The sequence below is a fragment of the Vipera ursinii genome, assembly GCF_947247035.1.
Source record: "Vipera ursinii genome assembly, chromosome: 6".
Classification (NCBI taxonomy): Eukaryota; Metazoa; Chordata; class Lepidosauria; order Squamata; family Viperidae; genus Vipera; species Vipera ursinii.
The window spans coordinates 64262655-64284675 of NC_139515.1; the positions used below are offsets into that span (position 1 = coordinate 64262655).

Sequence of the window (22021 nt, forward strand, 5' to 3'; positions counted from 1 at the left end):
CTTGATCTTGATTCTATCCCTCTGTTAATGCAGCCTAGCACTGTGTTGACTTTTTTGGCAGCTGCATCACACTGCTGGCTCATATTGAAGTGATTGTCTACTAAGACTCCGAGATCCCTCTCACAGTTACTACTATTGAGCAAGGTACCACCTATACTATACCTATGCATTTGATTTTTCCTGCCTAAAAATCAAATGCATAGGTATAGTATAGGTGGTACCTTGCTCAATAGTAGTAACTGTGAGAGGGATCTCGGAGTCTTAGTAGACAATCACTTCAAAGCGTTTTAACTGCGCTTTTCGTATTTCATCGTGCATTTTATGATTTCCATCTAGAAGGAAGCTTTCCACGCTCCTACGCCTTGGAGTCTCAGAGACGGACATTTTGGCGCCTGCTTTTTTCAAACAGAACAAAGCTCGCCATTTCCACGGGACCACATGACGCATGGCCGGGGGGGCGGGGGGGAACGACTCCAATGAGGCAGATGAAGGCCTGGCGTCTGCTCGGAACACGGCGTCACGTGACGTGGACCTCAGGCTGCCTGGGCTCTGGGAGAGCGGCTCTGCTTAGTAGGCGCGCGAGGCAGGCTGCTGGAGGAGCCTCGGGTGTCGCTACTTCTGCCTTGGAGGATCCGGAGGGCCATGGCCTCGACGATGCTGGCCTGGCGCCCCTTGCTTGCGTGTATCCTCTATAATGTCTGAACCTTAACTAGCAGCTCCACTTGCAAAGGAGAGCCCAGGTATGTCCGCACATCTCGCACGCTGCCGGTCGCGTTCCTTTTCCCTTTGAACGTTGTCACACTTCGCAGTTGAGGTCCACGAGACGTGCTGCCTTCTTTCTATGCTGTCGGAATCCGAGGAGGACTTGCACGTGTTGTGTTGTGTTGAGATCAAGCGGACCAGCCTCGGGCTCCTTTCAACCCCTCCGTCCCTCCCTTCTATCTAGATGGCTTGCAAACATGTTAAACAATGAATTCCATAACGCGGTCGAGGTAGGTTCAGTTCATGCTGAAATCTCATTTGTTAACTGATCTTTTTCTTCTAAGAAGCTGTTGGTCTTTGGGGAAAAGAATCCAAACTCATTAGCTGAGTAATGCTGTAATTAGGCGTAGCTAAATAATGGATATACGGGGTTTTCTATTTATCAAAACCTCCCCGAAGAGTTCTAGAGAACTTGAAGGCTTCTACATCATGTTTAGATGTTTGGGGTTAGTCCGAGTAAAGAGATTATCACAGCAGGTGGCAGCACTTGACTAATCTTAAAAAAAACCAAAAAACTAAACAGCCAGTTTAGGACTTGAAAGGGAGACCTGCAGGAAATCCCAGGGTCAAAAACTAGAACTTTTTTTTAAAAAAACCTGTCCTGGAAGAAGCCATTTCTATATTGTTGACAGGAGAATAACAAGGTGGTGTGTCCAGATATTTACCTGGATTTAAGTTCTGCTCCAGCTTTTAACAAAGATATTATTCGGGCTTATGTATGGATGTTTTTTCTCTGATGATATGATTAGCATAGGAATATTAAATTAAAAAATTGCTTCCCCTCCCCATCCACAACTACCACCAAAGTAAAAATTTGCTTCTATTTCTTATTGACCACACAATGAAAATGGAGAGCAGGATTTTGGAAATGGAAAACCACTTTTTCCTGACTAAATTAATGAATCCAAACCTTTTCTAAGAATTCCTTGATTAAGACAGTAAACTTTTTTGTTGTGTTGTGTTGCTTTTCTTATACTAAGGAAGTGAATTTTAAATTTATATTGATAACTTTTGTTCTATTCATGCATGAGCATGTATAAATATACATATAGAAATAAAATAAGATTCAATAAGGTCCCGATGAAATCAAAATTGGATTCAGATACCAGGGAGCCTGGACAGCCTCTTCTATAGCTCCTGTGTCCTTTCTCACCCTCCCTCATTCCTAAAAAAATAATAATGTCCTCTTTACTCACAAGGTTCAAGGGTGGTAGACACTATTCTACCCATTCTGTCTCCCCAAGTTGCTGCCATTAAATAATGTTTTTTGTCAAAGAACTTTGGAGAGCGGGTAGAGTGTGCAAATAGGCAAAAAGTTGTTCAAGCCAACGATCTGATTTTATTTGAGCAATTTGGATTGTTAATAGTAATTTCTGTTAACCTGCTAATTTCTGGTAAAAGGTTTGCTGTTCAGACTATTTTTGTCTGAATTCTTTGTTTCTATCTTAATCCTGACAAGTATAAACTCCCTTGCACGTTTATGCTCCCAGAAATCTAGTATATGTGCTTACAGGAACTTGAGGAATGACTGCACAAACCAAATATTTAGGCTTGCCACAATGGCCCAGAGCAATCCAGCTTTCTCTTATATTCCAGTTAGGCAATGGTCTTCGAGACAATACAGTCTTTAAAAGAGATGTTTAGTTATCTTTCCTGGAATGGAATTGAGCAAAACCTTGTGGTTAAACCTCATTGATTTGGTGGGGTGGGGGGTGGAGAGACACTCTCTGGATTCACACATTGTACTAAGTCATAACGTGGCTTGTTTGGGTTGGTGCAACTTGCTAAATTGTTCCTTCTAATTTGGCAGCCATGGTATATTGCTTACTGTTGCACAAGAATCCAACTAGTCAAATAGAAAAGCAGTATATGCACTGAATAAATATTCTGCAACATGTAGATAGGTAAACCATGGCCTAATGTTATGTGTGAACCAAAACAAGAAATAGAATGTATTATTTGCATTGTCCAGTGCAATTAAAGCAAGTTTGAAAAATCTCAGTGAATGTTTTTCTTTTTCTTGCCTTGCCAGTTTTCAGAGGTGCCTTGAACAAAGTTAGCCACCTTACCAGCAATATGGTGCTATCGTTTCTGAAGTGTGTGCAAGAACTTCTGCTCATCTTTGCCTTGTCCATAGCCTCTTCCTGGTCTAATGACTTTCTCTACCATGACTATTGTATTATTGGGGCTGGCCCTTCAGGCTTGCAGATAGCCTATTTCCTTCAGCATGCAGGTCGGAACTACGTTGTCTTCGAACGTAGGAATACACCAGGGCACTTTTTCACTTTGTATCCCCGTCATCGAAAATTGATCAGCATCAATAAACGTTATACTGGCAAATCAAATAGTGAATTCAACCTTCGCCATGATTGGAACTCATTGCTTAGCCACAATAACCAATTACTTTTTCGACACTACTCTCAGGATTTCTTCCCTGATGCTGATACTATGGTGCATTATCTGGCTGATTTTGCTTCCAAACTAGACCTCCATGTGCAGTATAACACATCCATTGTACTTGTGATGCTGGAAAAAGATCCCAAGGCTTGGAATGGTCATTACTTCATCCTCAAAGATCAGAATGCTCAAAATTACAAATGCAGGTAAGTGATGATGAACTTCATCTGTTCATAGAAAAATGTCATATTGCATGGGTGCTCCCATATAAAAAATGTGGGGGTTTTGATTATTAATATCATGCATGCATAAACTATCTTTTGGGGACTGAAGATAATTTAGGTGCCAGTGCATATTTCAGAGACCCTTCTCAAGATACAGCTGGGTATATACACTCCCACCCACGTTCCATTCCTTCACTCACCAACATAACTTTCCCTACAGACATCCATTTGGAATATAGACACTTTGCTGGAGATGACAGATCTGCTGTCAGTGAGATGTGAGCTGGTTGATTTATTCTAAGACATTCCAGAAAGTCTAGCTGGTCTGAAATGCAGCAACAGGCATGGTGAGCAATTTCTAGGAGATTCCACATTATCATCATGTTGAAATAGCTGCACTGGTGACTGATTGCTTGTGGGACATAATTATTTTGGTATATGAAGCATTATATGGCTTAGCTTCAAATGACGATAAGTCTGTCTGCTCCTGTACAATCCATCCTGTGCATTGAGTTCATCAATAGGATACTTTGTGCCACTCTTCCCATAGATTTAATTATCAAGAGCTATCAACTTTTTTATAGTGAGACTTTATAGTTACTGAGAGTGGAAAGCATATACCGTATTTTCCGGCGTATAAGACGACCCCCTACATTTCCTGTTAAATTATAGGGTTTGGGCTATACTCGCCGTATAAGACTACCCCTCTTCCAACGCACACTAAATAAAAATTAAAAAACATCAGATTTGATTTTAATATGGTAATTTTAATTCAAATGCTTATGACATGCAGGTGCTTAGTAGGAAAACTGTCACTTATAAACATAAGGCTGTTTGTCATCAAACATGTAAACATAAAACAGTGCAAGTGGATTAAACAACAACAATAATAATAATAAGTTGGAGGGGACCTTGGAGGTCATCTAGTCCAACCCCCTGCTAAGGCAGGAAACCCTATAAACCCTGTAAAAAATCACAGACTGCAGCTTCTTCTCCAATTGGTCCTGCTTTCCCTGCGCAAACTAAATGGGAGATCCACTCCAGGTTTTCCAGCCAGCCCTGTCCGTAAATTTTCAGCACCCGGCGTATAAGACGACCCCTGACTTTTGAGAAGATTTTCATGGGTTAAAAAGTAGTCTTATACGCCAGAAAATACAGTAAATCTCTTAAATAGGTAACATGATTGAAAAATATTCTTTTTTTTTCTGCACAGTTTATAATTTTGTAAAGTCTAGTATTATAGCTCTGCGCAATTTTTCCCCCATTTTTATACCAGTAACGGAAACGCATATGTTTGAATAACAGGTGCTCCAAACATGCTGGATCAGTTGTGTTGCCTGTTTCGACATGTTTCTTGTTTTGCTTGCCCTGTTTGCTGTTGTAACAACAAAACTTGCAGTAAAGTTATATCATACACTTTTAGAAGTAGAGAATGAAAATATAGTTGTTTTCTAATCAAACTCTCTTTTAGTACTCTCAACATAGATTTTCACTCTATTAAAATATACTGCAGTATGAAAATGTTCTTTTGAACCTGTTTCTGATAATTGCTATAGTATAATCTTTGCTTTTTCTTTCCCACTAAATTGCTAAGTAAAAAAGGGCAACCCTACTCTCTAAACCAGCATAGCTGGCTGGGGAATTCTGGGAGTTGAAGTCCACACATCTTCAAGTTCCTAAAGGTTGGGAAACGCTGCTCTAAACTACTTGAAAGCTAATTTTGGTGTTTGGGGGTTTCTTCCTTTGTGGATTACAGCTTTTTGCTGCACAACTTTATTGCTCAGATAATAGTTTGATGATTTTATGAAGTGTGTTAATAGCTCTGGAGTAAAATATTCTGACATCTAATGTGACTGGCCTTAACCGAAATGTTTTTTTCTCTATTTTAGTGTCCTTTTGGTGGCCACAGGAATGTGGGTTCCTCACGAGGTGAACTTTGCAGGTTCAGAATATGTTGAAGGTTATGAATCTGTGTCAACTGACCCAAAAGATTTTGTTGGACAGTCTGTATTGATCTTGGGTCGGGGAAATTCTGCCTTTGAAACAGCAGAGAACATTTTGGGTGTCACCAATTTTGTACACATGGTAGGCCGCTCTCGAGTTCGTCTTTCTTGGGCTACTCACTATGTTGGAGATCTGAGGTAAGACTTCATATTCATGTGAACTGTTATATATATTCAGAGACAGAAGATATATATTTTTAAATCCCTTTCATCCAAATTCCAAATAAAAATGTGAAAGAGTTCAGGACCCAGGATTGAATCTTGTTGCCCTTCACTTGATATCTCTCTCCAGTTTAACAGGGAACTATTGATCAGTACACTTGAGATACGAATTTTGAAATAGCTGTGTATTCATTTCATGGTCACGTAATGCACCTCTGTTTTAATTAGATTCCCAATCAGAATATCATGATGTATTGAATGTTCTGCAAAATCAAGATATTGCATGATATATGTCTACAGCAGATACAGTATGTCAAACTCGCAACATCATGTGATGTTTCATGACGTATTGCGACTTTTTCCCCATTGCTGGCAATGGGGTGGGTGTGGTTTCGGCTTCTCATCAGCCTCAATTCTCAAATTGGACTACGACCAAGCAAAACAAACCTTGTGTCAAAGGGTAGAGGACATCGAGAGGCAAGCGGACTTAGGTAGCTCCACTGTTTCTGGCTCCAGACCCTATTACAAACGTGCTTACACCTACCAGGTATCTTAGTCAGCTGGAGTCAGTAAACCACCAGAAACCATTCTCGCTTGCACGGTGCCATGCATTTTCATCAGCCGTCTTGTACGGCAAGTATATAAAGACACCACTGGCTGAAAGACTGCTCCTGTAGCTCAGGAGAGGTGGAGACCATTGGACACATACTCCTTCAATGTTCCTTCTATAGAGCTATTTGGAAAAAACCATATCCTCCGCATAATTGATAGGTATCCTGGTCGTTTGGAAAGTATTTGTCTCCATTGGCTGCTTAAGGATGAGCAGGCAGTGATCATGGCGCAGATGGCTAGATTCTGTGCCAGCAGCATTGGGGATTAGCCAGAAACATAAATAAACATTTTAGATCCTTTTAATAATATTTTATAATTAATTTTATTACGTGTTTTTATCCAGCATTAGACTATACCCAATGTATTTTTATTGTCAGGTCAGTATGATTCAGTTTTTCTGAAGCTAGCTAGTTTTTGTTATACTGGCTGTAAAACTAGGCAGACCTTGGTCACCCATTGATTACATCATTAATTGTAATATATTGTTGTGTCTTCTTGTGTTGGTTCTGTTTAGTTTTGTTTTATTTGAATGTTTAATTTATGTGCTGGTCTTTGGCTGTAGTAATAAACTGATTATTGACTGAGAAACTTGAGATATGAATTTTGAAATAGCTGTGTATTCATTTCAAGGTCATGTAATGCACCTCTGTTTTAATTAGATTCCCAATCAGAATATCATGATGTTTTGTATTGAATATTCTGCACAATCAAGATATTGTGTGATATATGTCTATAACAGACATGTCAAACTTGCAACGTCATGTGATGTTGCATGACATATTGTGACTTTTTCCCCATTGCCGGCAATGGGGTGGGAGTGGTTTTGGCATGACACATCCAGCCCGCAGGCCAGCAGTTTGACATGCCTGATCTACAGTATTTCTCTAGCATATTAAGAAAGACAACTGATCAGAAAATAAATTTAGTCTGGCAAGACTGTTTTTGGCAAAAAGCATTGTATCTTTAGTACCTTAGAATGCACTTAATCTGGCCCCACATAATTAAACTAATTAAAAGAGAATTGGATTCCCTAGTCACATCTTAATCTTGCTTCTTTATTCTGCTTCTTATAATTGCCTGGTCTTCTTGTTAGAGAAGCCAAATTAGGAATCAAATTATTTTATTTTTTCATTATAACCTATTAACATTTTGTCATCTTTTCCCTTACGTGAATTCTTTTCTCTGCATTTAAGGTAAACATATCTGAGGCAATGCTTCAGTTTGGTTTAATGAACCAAGCTTGGTTCATTTTGATCTCTAGCCTTTCTAATAGTTCTGCAATCTGGACTGTTCTGTAATTGCCATTCTTCAGTGATCTGTCCCTTATTCCATGTCCCATATAGTTCCTGCTGCTCCTGGATCTTTACTAAACCTTTTGTGCAGTCGTATCATTGTCTTCTGCTGTATTGTCCATTTTCCTTGCTAGAATTGTTTCCAGTTGTAATACCTTCTTTTTTAAGAACTCCACCCAATTAGGTCTCCACTCCCTATTTTCCAGCAACAGAATCCTACTTATTATTACTCTGAGTTCATTAAAATCTTTCTTGAAGTCCTGCTTTCAGCTTTATTTTCCTTTCAAATTAATAATCCAGCAACAGAATCCTACTTATTGTTATTCTTATTATTACTCTGTTCATTAAAATCTTTCTTGAGGTCCAAGATACACTTTCAGCTTTATTTTCCTTTCAAATAAGAACTACATTTTCTAGATTAAGTGTGCCTTTTGGTTCACATCACATCAAGAATATCTGATTCTTACGCCTTTGTCGACCCTGAAGGAAAAGCTGTTAAAGAGAAAAATTAGAAATTTCCTGGAAGGAATATGTTTTTTAGAATTTGTCTCCCAACACATGTTGAAATAATGAGTTTCCCATCACTCCATTCCTTTTTGGGGAAAAAATTCTGCCATTTGTTTTTGGGATGAGATATCTTGGTTGGTCAGGTAAACGGAGATTAACTCTGCCTCTCTATCCTGGCTTAAGTAGAGCGTACAGGTAGTTCTCAACTTACGACAGATCGTTTAGTGACCCAAGTTACAACAGCACAGAAAAAAGTGACTTATGACCGTTTTTCACACTTATGATCATTGCAGCATCTCCATGGTCATGTGATCAAAAATCAGATGCTTGGCACTTGATTCATATTTATGATGGTTGCAGCGTCTCAAGGTCAGGTGACCACCTTTTGTGATCTTCTGACAAGCAAAGTCAGTGGAGAAATCAGATTCACTTAACAACCATGTCGCTAACTGAACAACTGCAGTGATTCACTTAACAATTATGGCAAGGTGGTAAAATGGGGCAAAATCCACTTAACAAATGTCTCATTTAGCAACGGAGTTGTGTTTAACTGTCGTACATTGAGGACTACCTGTAATATTATTTGGGAAGAACAGCCAGGTTAACCTGAGACAGTTGGGAGGAGTGTTGTGTAGACTAATAGTGAAACTGCCATAAGCCAGCCCATTTTTGCCCACTTTTTCTCTGGCAACTAGTTGACATGCACACATCTATTTTGTTTGATAACAGTCCTGCCCAGTATCATCACTCCAAGTCACATCTCCCTTTTCATTCCTATCGGCAACTCTCTGAAAGACCAGACAGAAGCATTTTGGTCATTGCTGTTTGTTATAGAGTGGACCTTTTTTGGTTTTGTTTTGAAGGAACAAGACATGGAATATCGGTGAATGAGGTATGGTATGAACAAGTGTAGTGAGAGATGCTTGATTTCAGTGAGACATAAAGTTGACATTTTGGGGATTTGAGATGATGAAGATGATCTCAAACCAATCCACTACAGGCTGAAGTTCTCTTCATTTAATGTTATGGGCCATAAATCTACCATGTTGATCCACTGTGGGTTGGTAGACTATGTTTTTCCACCTCCCAAGTTTAGGGCTGAGAAAAAGTGGTTGACGCAAAGTCACCCAGCTGGCTTCACCTAAAGGAAGACTTAGAACCTGAGTCTCCCAACCGCTAATCTGGTACCTTAGCCCCGGCACCACTGAAAGAAAGATGGCCGTTCACAACTTCTTCGTGTGAGTACATTCAGGAAGTAACAAGTGATTGTAAACCCTCCCAATAAGAAAAAAATAAAACAAAGACTGCTCCCTTGCTTATTCTTTTGGCCTTCCACAAGACATTCTGTTTGTTATATTTGTTAATCATCTTCCTAGTATATTTACAAAAGAAAAATAATAATAATTTGAAGTAAAGCAAAAGTAATGTTTTCTCCATCAAAATACCAAAACTAATGTAAAACGTAATAGCAACACAGGAAGTTGCTTCATACCTAGCCAGAGTGCTTCTAACATTTAATCTAGAATTGTTACAATGAGTGGTAGCCATTTTTCTAAATATGGCATGTAAAGTAACGTATGACATCCCGCCTATTGTTTCTTTCCTTCTTTCTTAGAGCAATTAACAATGGGCTCTTGGATACGTATCAGTTGAAGTCTTTGGATGGACTTATAGAGGGTGATCTAGCAGACTTAGTTCTCATCAAAGACAGAAAAGGAAAGCTGCGTGTCACCCTCCGGTTCTACTTGGAGAACAGCAACAGCAGTGACCCAGAATCTGTCACTCTTCCACAGGACGAATTAGACAACTTTGCCACTCGTGCACCTTACGACCGTGCCATTCGCTGCCTGGGTTGGAAGTTTGACTTTTCCATATTCAACAAGTAAGATGGGATTGGTACTAACATGACAGAGAGATAAGATGTTTGATATGTAGAGATAGATATGTAGCATAGATGAAATATTCTGAGCATGCAAAATGTCTTCATCCAGGTTAGAGTTGTCCCAAACAAAACAAAACAAAAAAATACAGTTGTCTCATGAAAAAGCATCTTTGGGTCATGCAAAATGCTTTCCCATCATTTATTAAATGTAATATTTGCATAATTTATAATGATCTATTTCATGTTTGCAAATTTAGTTCCATAGTAAAATGGTTTGGAGTTTGGACTAAAGGGTATAAGCTATTCTCATGACATTACCATTTATCCTTCTGGGACTGCATAAGCAGTAAGATGGTTGTCCATCTCTTTTTCATGCACCCATTTTGTTGTTGCTATCCCTTAATTCAGTCTAAACCAAAATAGCAATTAATTGGTTTCCATAAATGTTTGTGTCACATATGAAACTTGCTTTGCTCTGCTTTAAAAAGCCAGTATCTCTGCAGTTAGGGCGCACTTATCTAGGTGAAATTGTATCATAATTTTGTTTAATCTCAGGGCAGCAATGTGTGGATATGCGACAGTTCTGTGCCCAAACCAGAAAATGTATCAGAAACTGAAAGCAGAGCTCCTGACCCAGAGCCCCTCTTTTGGCAGGCAGCTCTTTCAGCCAGTCCTCAGAGATGAGAGGGAGCTGAAATCTGAGTGTCAGGGCAGCAGGGTAAAATAAGGAGTGGGGTCTGCCTCAAACAAATGGGGGATGTCCTAGGAGCCCCAGGCAGACTGCATTCACATCTTTTCACTTGGGTGCTGAAAATCTTGCTTGAATTTCAGCAGGGAATGCCGTCCACTTACAAGAGATCGCTTAACAACCATAACCAGCAGTGCCAGCATTGGGTTCATTGAGAGAAGCAGTCACATGGATATCTCGCTTAACGACCACTTTGCTCACTGACTGAGATTTTGGCCCTAATTGTGGTTATAGGTCAAGGACTACTTGTAAAGAACCTGCTGTCAAGCAATAACATTCGATGTTAGCAGAAGCCCATACGTCGGAAACTTGACACCTGCAGCTCCTGCATAAGGACACGCAAAGTAACACTGTTGATATTATCTGCCTTAAGCATATATTTAGATAGTTGCCTTATGGCGAGGAAGAGCGTTGTTGGGAAAAGGATGTTTCCATGTAGATGGTCTCAAGATCAAAGCTCATACACTGCCCCTTCTATTGTAGTCTGTGAAGTCGGCCAGACTCCATTCTGATTAATTTTATCAGTTGCTCTCTCCCTCCCACCCCCAGGTCTGTTGGTTTGATGCATGGCAAAGGCAGTAAGAAGAAGTATCCTTTGATCAAGCCCAGCTATGAAGCCAAAGCTACTCGAGGTCTCTTTCTTCTCGGAACTGCAAGCCATTCAGTGGATTTTAGGAAATCTGCTGGTGGTTTTATTCATGGCTTCCGATACACAGGTAAGTTTGGAGATGGGGAGAAAGTGAATGTGAGCAAGCTCAGTGGTGACACTGTTCTGGCATTTGAGGCTCATCTCTTTTTTTTCTTTTAAGCAAGTTATTCCATTCTTTTTTCCATTTATCAACAGAAGTAACATACTGCAATTTTTTCAGCAATACCTTTTCTATTATAAACAGTGCTGAAAGTAGCAAATGCAAGTAAAGCACACAACTAAAAATTCGGCTTGAAAAGACTTATTAGTTATTATACAACATATAAGCATTACATTGCCGGATGCTTTTTTACGTATTGTTAAAAATATTTAAATTACAATTTCAATATGCCGTAAAAGAAAAAGAAAATGGGTAGGAAGGGACAAATAAAGGCCAGGTAGTACATTTTCACCAGCCACGCACTGTTATCAAATTTTCTCTGATCTTTCTCATTGTTGCTACAGAGAAAAGTTTCTTCTGTATCTATCTGGAAACATTTGTGGTTCTCCAGATATTTCTCAGCTACAGTTTCTGGCATCCCTCACCAGTTTTTGGAAGGACTCCCCAACAGCGGTTGTGATATTACTAAATCTATCAGATGTGAAAGCCAATAAAGACTCAAAATTCTGAATTTGTTGTTTCAAGAGTGTGGGACAATCAAAGAATAATATACTAACAGCATTATCCATGTTTTTCTTCGGCCTGCTATAGTGTGAAACTGCAAAATAATTGCAAGCTTTTTGGCTGTAACCCAAAACTTGTTGCACTTATTATTTATTTATTATTTATTTATTAATTTAATTTGTATACCGCCCTTCTCCCGAAGGACTCAGGGCGGTGAACAGGGCAATAAATACTAAAATACCAAAATACAAAAATTAAAAACAAATTATTAGGGCAGTTCTCTTAGCATGTAATATTAAATGATAATATCTGCCTCTTTCGTTCTTCCCCTATTTTGTAGCCCGTGCAGTTCATCGCTTACTGGAAGTCCGTCACCACAGAGTGCCCTGGCCAGCCTCCAGCTATCCTGTTGTGCAGTTAACAAATGCTATTGTCAGGCGGGTGAATGAGGCATCTGGGCTCTATCAGATGTTCAGCGTGTTGGCAGACATCATTTTGCTGAAAGAGTGAGTGAGTAATGAAAGTCAGGGGTTTTCTCCTTTAGAATCAGTAAATGGAATCAGTTAATTCCTCCTATGAGCAGAACTTCTGCCAAGCATAGCCAAGCGGGAACTCATCCTTTTCCTCCTTACCCTTGTCTGCCACTTTTCATGACACTTATGTGTCCTCCAAACCTGTACGAAAGGGTTTATAGTATCTGGAAAGCAGATTCTGAGAAGCACAAGAGCTGCACAGCAGAAGAAAGAAAAAGGAAATCCAGACAAGTAGTTTTCTATTCTATTCCTTTATTCTGCCCAGTTTTCCCATAACAATCCTGTAAGGTAGATTGGGTGGAGAGTTAATGATTGGTCCAAAGCATCGGTCATTACTAGATTTAGTATTTAACCTCATCTTTCCAATTTTGTTAAACCCTAAAGAGGATTGCTCTAAAAATATTCCTTTTGAGAAGGATGTATCAGTGCAAAGGTTTATGTGGTGGGATTGATTCTAGTCACATATTTTGCTCTGCTAAATTCAGAATTTAGTGAATGAACTAAAGGATTCAAACAAGAGCATGATCAAAGTTTTTCTGTACTTTACAATCTGTTCCTTGTAATATACAGTATATTACAATACTCTAACCCTTAGGTCATGAATATACAATTGAAAGTGGTCAGAGATCTTTGGAGCACAGAATTTAGCTAAGGGTACCGCCATAGCTGATACTTGATAATCATGGAATAAAACAGAATTTAAAATTAGTTCCAAATGGTGAATTGAGTGTGGTAGAAAATGCAATCCCATCTAAAAAAAAATCCTTTGCAATCAGGTCACCATTATTAGCCAAAGTGCCTTGTTATTCTTGAAATGTATTTTTTTTATTGGTTCTAGGAATGCTACAACATTTGAATACCTGGAGGAGTATCCAATTGGAGTCCTACAAGACCTGGAGTGGCGCACAGGAAGGAAAATGCAGGATGGACTTTTTGTCATTATGATGGAGTATGGGAAAAACTTCTCTGGTCCTGACAAAGATGTCTTCTACTATAACCGTGCAGTAGGAGAGCCAGAACATGCTTGGCAATCTAACTTCCTGCATCCTGTGATATATTATTATAAGCAACTTCCCACTGGTAAACAATGTGGTTTTTTTCCTTTTCCACTAATTACAGTGTTTCATTTAATGTTAAAAGTGTCAGAAAGTTGGATATATTTTAGTATGGTATTCAGGAGGCATTAGGGAGGCACTGATAGACACAGCAAATCTGACTACACCAGATCAGAGGTACTTTTGACCACTTTGGGTAAGCTGTTATGTATATAACAGCTGTTGTTGGTTTTTAACTTGTTGATTTTGATTGTAGCTGGACTGTCACCCAGTGCAGGATAAGCTACAACTAAAATGTTTTTTAAGGAAACAAATTTCTCATGCTTTTACTGTTAATTCTTCCTACAGTGTTTGAATGATAAAAGATTGATCCATGACCTGCAAGTTATTCTTTTCCTATTCTCCAGACTCTTGCAAGGGTCTTCCAAGACTAAAGGCATTCATTTTACTCTGTAAAAACTAGTAATTCCACTACCATCCCCAAAAAGAGGCAGTTTCTACTTATTTCTGTATATATTTGATTTCAAAATTTAAAAGCAGAAGCCAGATTTAAAATTTTAAATTACATGTTTACTTAAAAAATAAAATTCTGAGGAAACCAGTGGTCCATCACTGGTACATTTCGTTGTTGCCATATGTCATCTACGAAGAGAATTAAAGTAGTTTCAGGATACTGGCCAGCCAAAAAACCACATGAAATGCGTCTAGAACAGGGGTAGGCAACCTCTGCTCTTTTATGACTCATGGACTTCAACTCCCAGAATTCCTGAGTCAGCTATGCTGACTCAGGAATTCTGGGATTTGAAGTCCATGAGTCATAAAAGAGCAGAGGTTGCCTACCCCTGGTCTAGAAAATCAGTCAGATGTGTTTGAAGCTCCAAGACCACTAACTCATTAAATTTGCAAATCACACCAAACTGGCAGGAATAGCCAACAAGGAATAGGCTTAAGGTACAGGAGGATCTTGACAGACTTGAACATTGGGCACTATCTAACAAAATGAAATTCAGTGGTGAAAAAAGTAAGGTTCTACACTTAGGCAAGAAAAACCAAATGCACAGGTATAGTATAGGTGGTACCTTGCTCAATAGTAGTAACTGTGAGAGGGATCTTGGAATCCTAGTTGACAAACACTTAAATATGAGCCATCAGTGTGCTGCAGCTGCCAAAAAAGCCAACACAGTGTAACAGGGATAGAATCAAGATCACATGAAGTATTAATACCACTTTACAATGCCTTGGTAAGGCCATGCTTGGAATACTGCATCCAGTTTTGGTCACTACAATATAAGATGTTGAGACTCTAGAAAGAGTACAGAGAAGAGAAACGAAGATGATTAGGGGACTGGAGGCTAAAACATATAAGGAATGGTTGCTGGAATTGGGAATGTCTAGTTTAATGAGAAGAAGGACGAGGGGGGACATGATAGCAGTGTTCCAATATCTTGAGTTGCCACAAAGAAGAATGAGTCAAGCTATTCTCCAAAGCACCTGAAGACAAGACAAGAAGCAACGGATAAAAACTAACCAAAGAGAGAAGCAACCTAGAACTAAGGAGAAATTTCCTGACAGTTAGAACAATTAATCAGTGGAACAACCTGCCTCCAGAAGCTGTGAATGTTCCAACACTGAAGTTCTAAGAAGAGACTGGACAGCCATTTGTCTGAAATGGTATAAGGTTTCCTGCCTGAGCAGGGGGTTGGACTAGATGACCTCCAAGATCCCTTCCAACTTACCATCTTTCCTAAAAATGGAATATTTGAGACTGCCCTGCTTTACAAATATTCTGGGTGAAGAGAGGTTTCTTCAGTTAGGTTTTAGTATAACATTCTTTGGACATGGGGAACACATCCTTCTCATAATTAGGCACCGATGAGATCCCTTAAATATTGGATCTAGACATTTTAGTCAAGACGAGAAAGGGTCAAGCAGGGAATAGGCCTCATCTGTATACACCTTGTCTATGTCCTCACAATTTCCAAGCATCAAAAACATCAAACTAAAAGGACAAATAGTTGCTCAAATTGCATCCCTAATAATAATATGAACAATTTTATTTGGAAAGAATTACACACATTTCTCTAATGTGTATATATCTTGTTTATACTGTTCTGTGGGTTACAATAGTGGTTTGGTGAGTACCATGACAACTGTATAAATAAGTGACATTTTAGCTGGTTGGGTTATGCAAATCACAATTTGGCTGAACAAATGTTTGAGATGAGTCCAAATAATATGTGGATGCTGTTTTAACCCATTGGTAGGGAGAGCAGGTGTAAGCACTCCAAAATATACCTAAATATTATCTTTTCTGGTGATATGATCTGCCATTTTTATTTTCCTGTGGCCCCTGGATAACCAAAAAACCTCATGCTTGCAAAGAAGTTCGCAGCCTTGTGTTAGGAAAATAAAAAAATGTTGTGGTACTTTCTGAGCTTGGTTGTTCAGTTGCAGATGTTTCATTGCCCAACTAAGCAACAACATCTAGTTGGGTAATGGCCAAGGACTCCAGAGTCCAGCCCTAAGCTACAAATATTCTCTTCCGTTGTACAATTTGTTTAATTGTCCTTTTGTTGTTGAATGCTAACTTGTAAAGTAAGCTTCTGCAATCCAAGACTCTCCAGAAACTAAAACTCTCAGCCTCCCAAATTAAGCTTCTTGCTCATTTTTTATTTTGCGCTTTGTCTCTCTCTCTCTCTCTCTCTCTCTCTCTTTCTCTCTCTCTTTCTCTCTCATAACTTATCTCCGACTCCTCCCAACAGAACGTGAAATGAGACTTTGCCCACCAGATTGGCCCTTGCCTCGCCCAGACGCAATCCATCACATTGTGGAAGATTTCCTGACTGACTGGACTGCTCCGAATGCTCATGTCCTCCCACTGAGACGTTTCTTGGAGAATTGCCTTGAAACTGATTTGCGCAGATTCTACGCAGGTATTCTGGGAACTAGTTAGGAATGAACCCGTAGGGAATGGAAACAGGCAGATAGGCCAGGTAACCATTAAATTCCTTTCAGCCAAGATCCATGTTTACACATAATCCCTCATCAAAGTGGGCCTATCTCTTGATCTTTATGGAGTCCTTGGAAGGTAACAGAACCAAAGATACAATGAATTCATTTCACCTGATATGAGCACAAAATTATAAAAGGACAATTTGGACTTACAACTAAAATATTTGTACTGAGAATCGCATGTTAAAACTGGATTTAAGAGCTTTGTAGTACTAAACTTCTATGGATTTCCTGGCAAGAATTGTATTCTCTGGATTAGCACACTAAAGGCAAAATAAATTCTTTTAGACATGTCATAAATACTAGTAAACATATTGGCATATCTCCTCTCAGTGAAGCACTCCAGAAAGTCACACTCCCCCACAGTTACGGGGAGATTGTAAACTCACTAGTCTGCTTCATCCATCTCCAGAGTTTCAACACTAAATGTGCAAAGATCGTCATTACGAGCCTTGGTGGAGCAGTGGGCTAATGCCTCCTTAAGTAACACCAGCTGCCTGCAATTAGTGCAGGTTCGCATCCCACCAGGCTCAAGGTTGACTCAGCCTTCCATCCTTCCGAGGTAGGTAAAATGAGGATCCAGATTGTTGGGGGCAATTAAGCTGACTTTGTAATAATGCCGCTTGGAGGTTTGTGTGAAAGCCCTAATAAGCAGGCATATACATAGAATGAAGGCTACTGCTAAGCTTGTAAGCCGCCCTGAGTCTTCGGAGAAGGGCGGGATATAAATGGAATTAAAATAAATAAATAAATAAAATGTGTTTGCCCAGGGAAGCACATAGTTGTTCTTGCTTATAGTTTTACTTCTAGGGGAGACAAGAGCCCAAACATGTTGAGCTAAATTTTGCCTGTACATTGTCTATTTACATTTCCTAAATGAATAAGCTACACATGTTGATTTGATATGGACTTATTTGGATACATGAATACAGCAATTATAGTTTACAGCTGAGCATTAGTTATGTTGTACAAAAAAGCATAGCACATGGACTCTACCACCTGTGCTGCTATACTAACATTACCAAATTAAACCTGTAATCAAGTCAGAACTATAATGCTCAAAAAAATAAAGGGAACACAAGATAAGACATCCTACTATTAAATACAGTACATTGTGTTGTTTAAGTGTTCCCTTTATTTTTTTGAGCAGTATATTTAGAAGACCACAAAGTCCATGTCTTTATATCAAAAGGGCAAAAAGTACAATTTGACGGGTGCCTCATGTAGCCCATTAGCATCATTTTTGGGTGTCCCCAGAACCCTCTTAAAGAATGAAAATACCTAAAAAAACCTGGGTCTTTTTGCTTTTAGAGACAATTTGGCAGTTTTAATTGGTGCCTAAAGCCTTGTAGATGTTTTAAGGTACTTATTGTACCCTTTAAACTTCCTCCCAAAATGGGCACTTTTGAAGTATGGGCTCAAAATACCAAGTAAAGCCTGATGCTACTCTCAAAGTATTTAACAAAATGTACCCAGACCTCCTTTATATGATATTTCATTGAGTATAGACCAGGGGTAGGCAACCTCAGCTCTTTTATGACTTATGGAGTCAGCTATGCTGACTCAGGAATTCTGGAAGTTGAAGTCCATGAGTCATAAAAGAGCCGAGGTTGCCTACCCCTGGTATAGACCATACACTTCATAATTTTAAGGATTATAAACTTGTATTACTGATTTTAAACTGAACTTCTGAGTTTTTTGAAATCTGCTAACTGGGCTAGAGCAGAGGACTTTTCTCGACCCATTGTTTAATTTTTTCCCCAGTATGGTATGGTGTATAATTATATCTCAGAATGGGTTAGCCTCTAACAATATTTCCTATTTCCTTATAATAGAAGCTTACATGAACTCAGATTGTTGCTGATTCACGTACTGTAGGAATCTTTGGTAGAGTTAGCAAATCAATTACAAACTAAGAATCATAGTCTATTTGACAGGGGAAAATGCTATTACTGCTTACTAGTATTCTGTTTCAGTTCTTGGATATAACAATCTATAAAGCATGCAATGAAGATCACTTTTTCCCTCTGTTTGTACAGACTCCTGCTTTCTGCTTGCCTTCACTCACTTGAAGCTGCCTCCCTCCTGCCAGCAAGGGTACATGAGAAAGCAAGGCCTTGTGGGAAGTGAAAAGCTTCAGCATCAGAGAGTAGCAGCAGAGCTGGTTGAACATGCAGCTATGAAATCTCAAGATGAACGAGAAAGTGGCACTATGCAATCCCACAACCAGCTGCTAAAAAGTTCAAGGATATCCGGTCATCAGCTGCAGCATCTTAGAAGCACCAAGGATGAACTTTAGCCTCCGCCCAACTATTTCAAAATTCACAAGTGCTATAGACACAATACCATGTCAAAGATCTGCAGAGGAGCTCCAGCATCTGTATATCTGCTCGGGTTCCTAACCATTCCTAGATGAGGACCAAATCTCATCCGTACCATATTGTTGCACAAACCTGCAGATCTTTATGAACATGAATGTATACATTCCTTGGTGGGACTGAACAGATGATACTTTAATGGATGGTGTTATCCTCTAGAGGTGGCAAATATTATGCATTGTAAAGAACATAGAGTGACATCTCCAGGCCAGTAAGAGTGAATAGCTGAGCCTGGATCCTTTTATACCAGGTTTTCAAGATCACTGTTAACTATAGTCATTAGTGTGTTCTGTAGAACTGGCATGGTTCAATGCCAGCCTGTTTATTTCAAGAGAAAATGTTCTTGCATGTTAACCAGAGTATTTCTTCTGTTTGCACTATGTCCCACTTAATTTAGCTTAATCATGTTTCCTATTTTATGTATTTTTCATATTTTTTAAGGTAAGAGTAGGTTAGGAATACTGTTTGCACTTTTTTTTGCACCTTTACCTCTAGTGCATTGATTACTCTGACTTTTATTGAGTTGTATGGAGCAAACTAGAAATAATCAAAGCTTATTTCTTATTTATTTCTTCTCATTGTTTGGCATGTAGAATGAATGACATTCATACATTTTCTGTCTCACCACAGTCCATAACAGAAGTGCCCCCAGAGCACAGGTGGCAAGCAAAGCACACATCCTGCACATAAAAGGTCCCTGCTTTGATTCATGGACTGCATTTCCCAAAATTCTCAGCCAGACATTGTCATGGCTAAAAATTAAGGAAAGGAAAAATCTAGCAAATCTGAAAGCTAGCTGCTTCAGGAAGGCTATACTAACATTACCAAATTAAACAAGAGGCCCGAAAGTTTTGGGATAGTTCTGCAATTTGCTGGTTAGAGATGAGAGCTGCATTCCAGTATGTTTGGAAGCATAAAATTAGAGGGTAGTACCGAGTTAGATATGCCAGTGGTATTCTTTAACACAAACTAGGATTATGCAAAAGTGATATTTGATACCGCTTCTACTGGATATTTCTGGTTTGGTCACATTAACCTATATGAAGATCATACTATTCTATAATATAGGAAAAATTATATTCCTTTCTTACAAAGACACTATCTAAATCTTTATATTCTTTAATTTTTGCAATGATACCAGATCATTAATTTTGGGTTGCCTTTATCTTTTCAAATAGTCATTTCTCTGTATGTGTTTAACAATCCATGTGGTTTAAAATCTGCTCCAGGGAAGTGAGAGTGGGGGATAGTTGTTCATAATGTTATGAACACTAGCCCAAATTGCCCATCACTGCTATTACATAGTGTTGAAGAAGAAACTAGCTATGTTACTAAGCTAGAAACTAGCATAACCCTCATTTGAGGACACTGATTCATACCAAGCTACCTTCATTATTCTACCATATTATATCTGTCTTTATTCTTGCCTATTCTTATTGTCCAGATATTGTCGCTTTTTCCTAAATATGCACGATCAGTACAGATAGACTGAATGGAACATAATCCACTCCAGTTCAAGCATGAATATTCAATGAAATTATAATTTGCATGGTTGGTACTCAGATTAATATGAATATGCAATTGTTTTGGAAGTTAAGGCTGGATATTAATATGGTTTATTAAGGCCTGAGCTATATGGTTACCCAAGGTTTTTTTTCCCAAAGGTCAGATTTTGCTACTGTTCCACAGAACATTCTTCTCAGGCTACCATATACTTAAGTAGCTGGAAACCCTTTATTCATTAAATATTCAGACATTTACAGTAATTCCAAGAAGGAAAAGGGCAATTGCAGTTCCTTCATTTTGAGAATATTGTCTTACTTAGAATATTTGTCAAGCTAATAAAATTAATTAGTGCAATTTAATTATGCAGATAATTTGCTTAAATTTATACTATCTGTGTATTTTGTATGGTTGCATTCTTCTAGAAGATGAATCCTTTTAAAATGATTTTATTTTAGCATGAAAACTAACAGCAGAAGTAGTGTCTATCTTTGTTCAGTTATGAAGTGGGAAAGACTCAAGAGCCTTTCAACCTTTCAAGATATGTAGCTCTCAACTTACTACTGTATTTGAGTCCAGAATTATAGTCATATGTAATAGTGGTCATTTAGCAGGTCACCACAGAACTGCACTTGACTTTACAACTTTTTTAGTGGTGGCCATTAAGCAAACCCGTTTTCACTAATGGTTATTTTTTGACAGAAGCCAGAAGTAAATCCTGGAACCCAGAAAAATCCATCAATGACTAAGGGAGACTGTAAACGGCTGCACTCAGACTTTAGTGCTGTGATATGAATGCAGAGCCATTTCTAAAGGCACCACTGCACTGTAATTCTTAAAGATAAAACAGAAAATTCAAAATATAAGAATAAGCTTTAATTATATTTAATTTAAATAACTACATCAATTGATTTTTATATCACACAAATTGGAATGTAGCTTACAGATTATTCAAAGCTGAATAGTGCCCCCAAAAGGCACTAGGCATGTGAGGATTAAAAATTAGTTCCATTTTGCCTTTTACAAGGAAGAATTTAAGTATTGCAATTCTGCAAAAGCAGCTCTGGAGCGACACTGTTGAAGATAATTTGTGTAATGCTGTTGTAGTAACAGTAAGAAAAGCCTCTACTCTAGAATTTTAATAATATAGTGTACATTATGACCTAAAAGCTAGTTTTGGAAAATCAGTAAATGCAACACAACAAAGTGATAATTAATGCGTAGCTTTTTAAATCAAATTATGTAACAGCTATTCCTATTTTACAAACTTAGCAATGTTTTTATATTAAAACTTGGCAAGTACAGTATAATAGGAAGATGCATGAAATGGATAGTGCATGGAAACATTTTATATAGCTGCCTTGTTCACCAGAGGCAACTTGAGGCAGCACAAAATTGGATGGATGGATGGATAGATAGATAGATAATCTACACATTTTCCCTTGAATATGATTGCAGAGCTATTCGTATCAAATGCAAGTATAAAAACTGTAACGAATGTCCTAAAACAAAATACCCTAACTGAAGGGAGAGTAAAAAAAGCAAAACTGCTTTCTCAACAATGAAGTCATTATCTTTCTCAAGTGTCAATAATTTATTAAGTGTCATGCTATCCCTAATGAAATTTGGCGCCGAGTG

General features: G+C 38.6%; 1 protein-coding gene across 2 annotated transcripts; it reads left to right on the top strand.

Moving 5' to 3' along the window:
* The first annotated feature begins 475 nt into the window (after positions 1–475).
* FOXRED2 (FAD dependent oxidoreductase domain containing 2) lies at positions 476–20853 on the top strand. 2 transcript variants are annotated; one of them, XM_083365548.1, is made up of 9 exons: positions 476–992; positions 2795–3365; positions 5273–5524; positions 9575–9841; positions 11139–11305; positions 12243–12408; positions 13274–13515; positions 16253–16423; positions 18542–20853. In XM_083365548.1, the coding sequence occupies exons 2-9, from the start codon at positions 2839–2841 to the stop codon at positions 18799–18801; spliced, it is 2052 nt and encodes a 683-aa protein (XP_083221674.1). In that variant the 5' UTR covers positions 476–992; positions 2795–2838; the 3' UTR covers positions 18802–20853. The 2 variants fall into 2 exon arrangements, with proteins under 2 accessions (XP_083221674.1, XP_083221673.1); XM_083365547.1 differs by having other exon boundaries at positions 476–740.
* The last annotated feature ends 1168 nt before the right edge of the window (positions 20854–22021 follow it).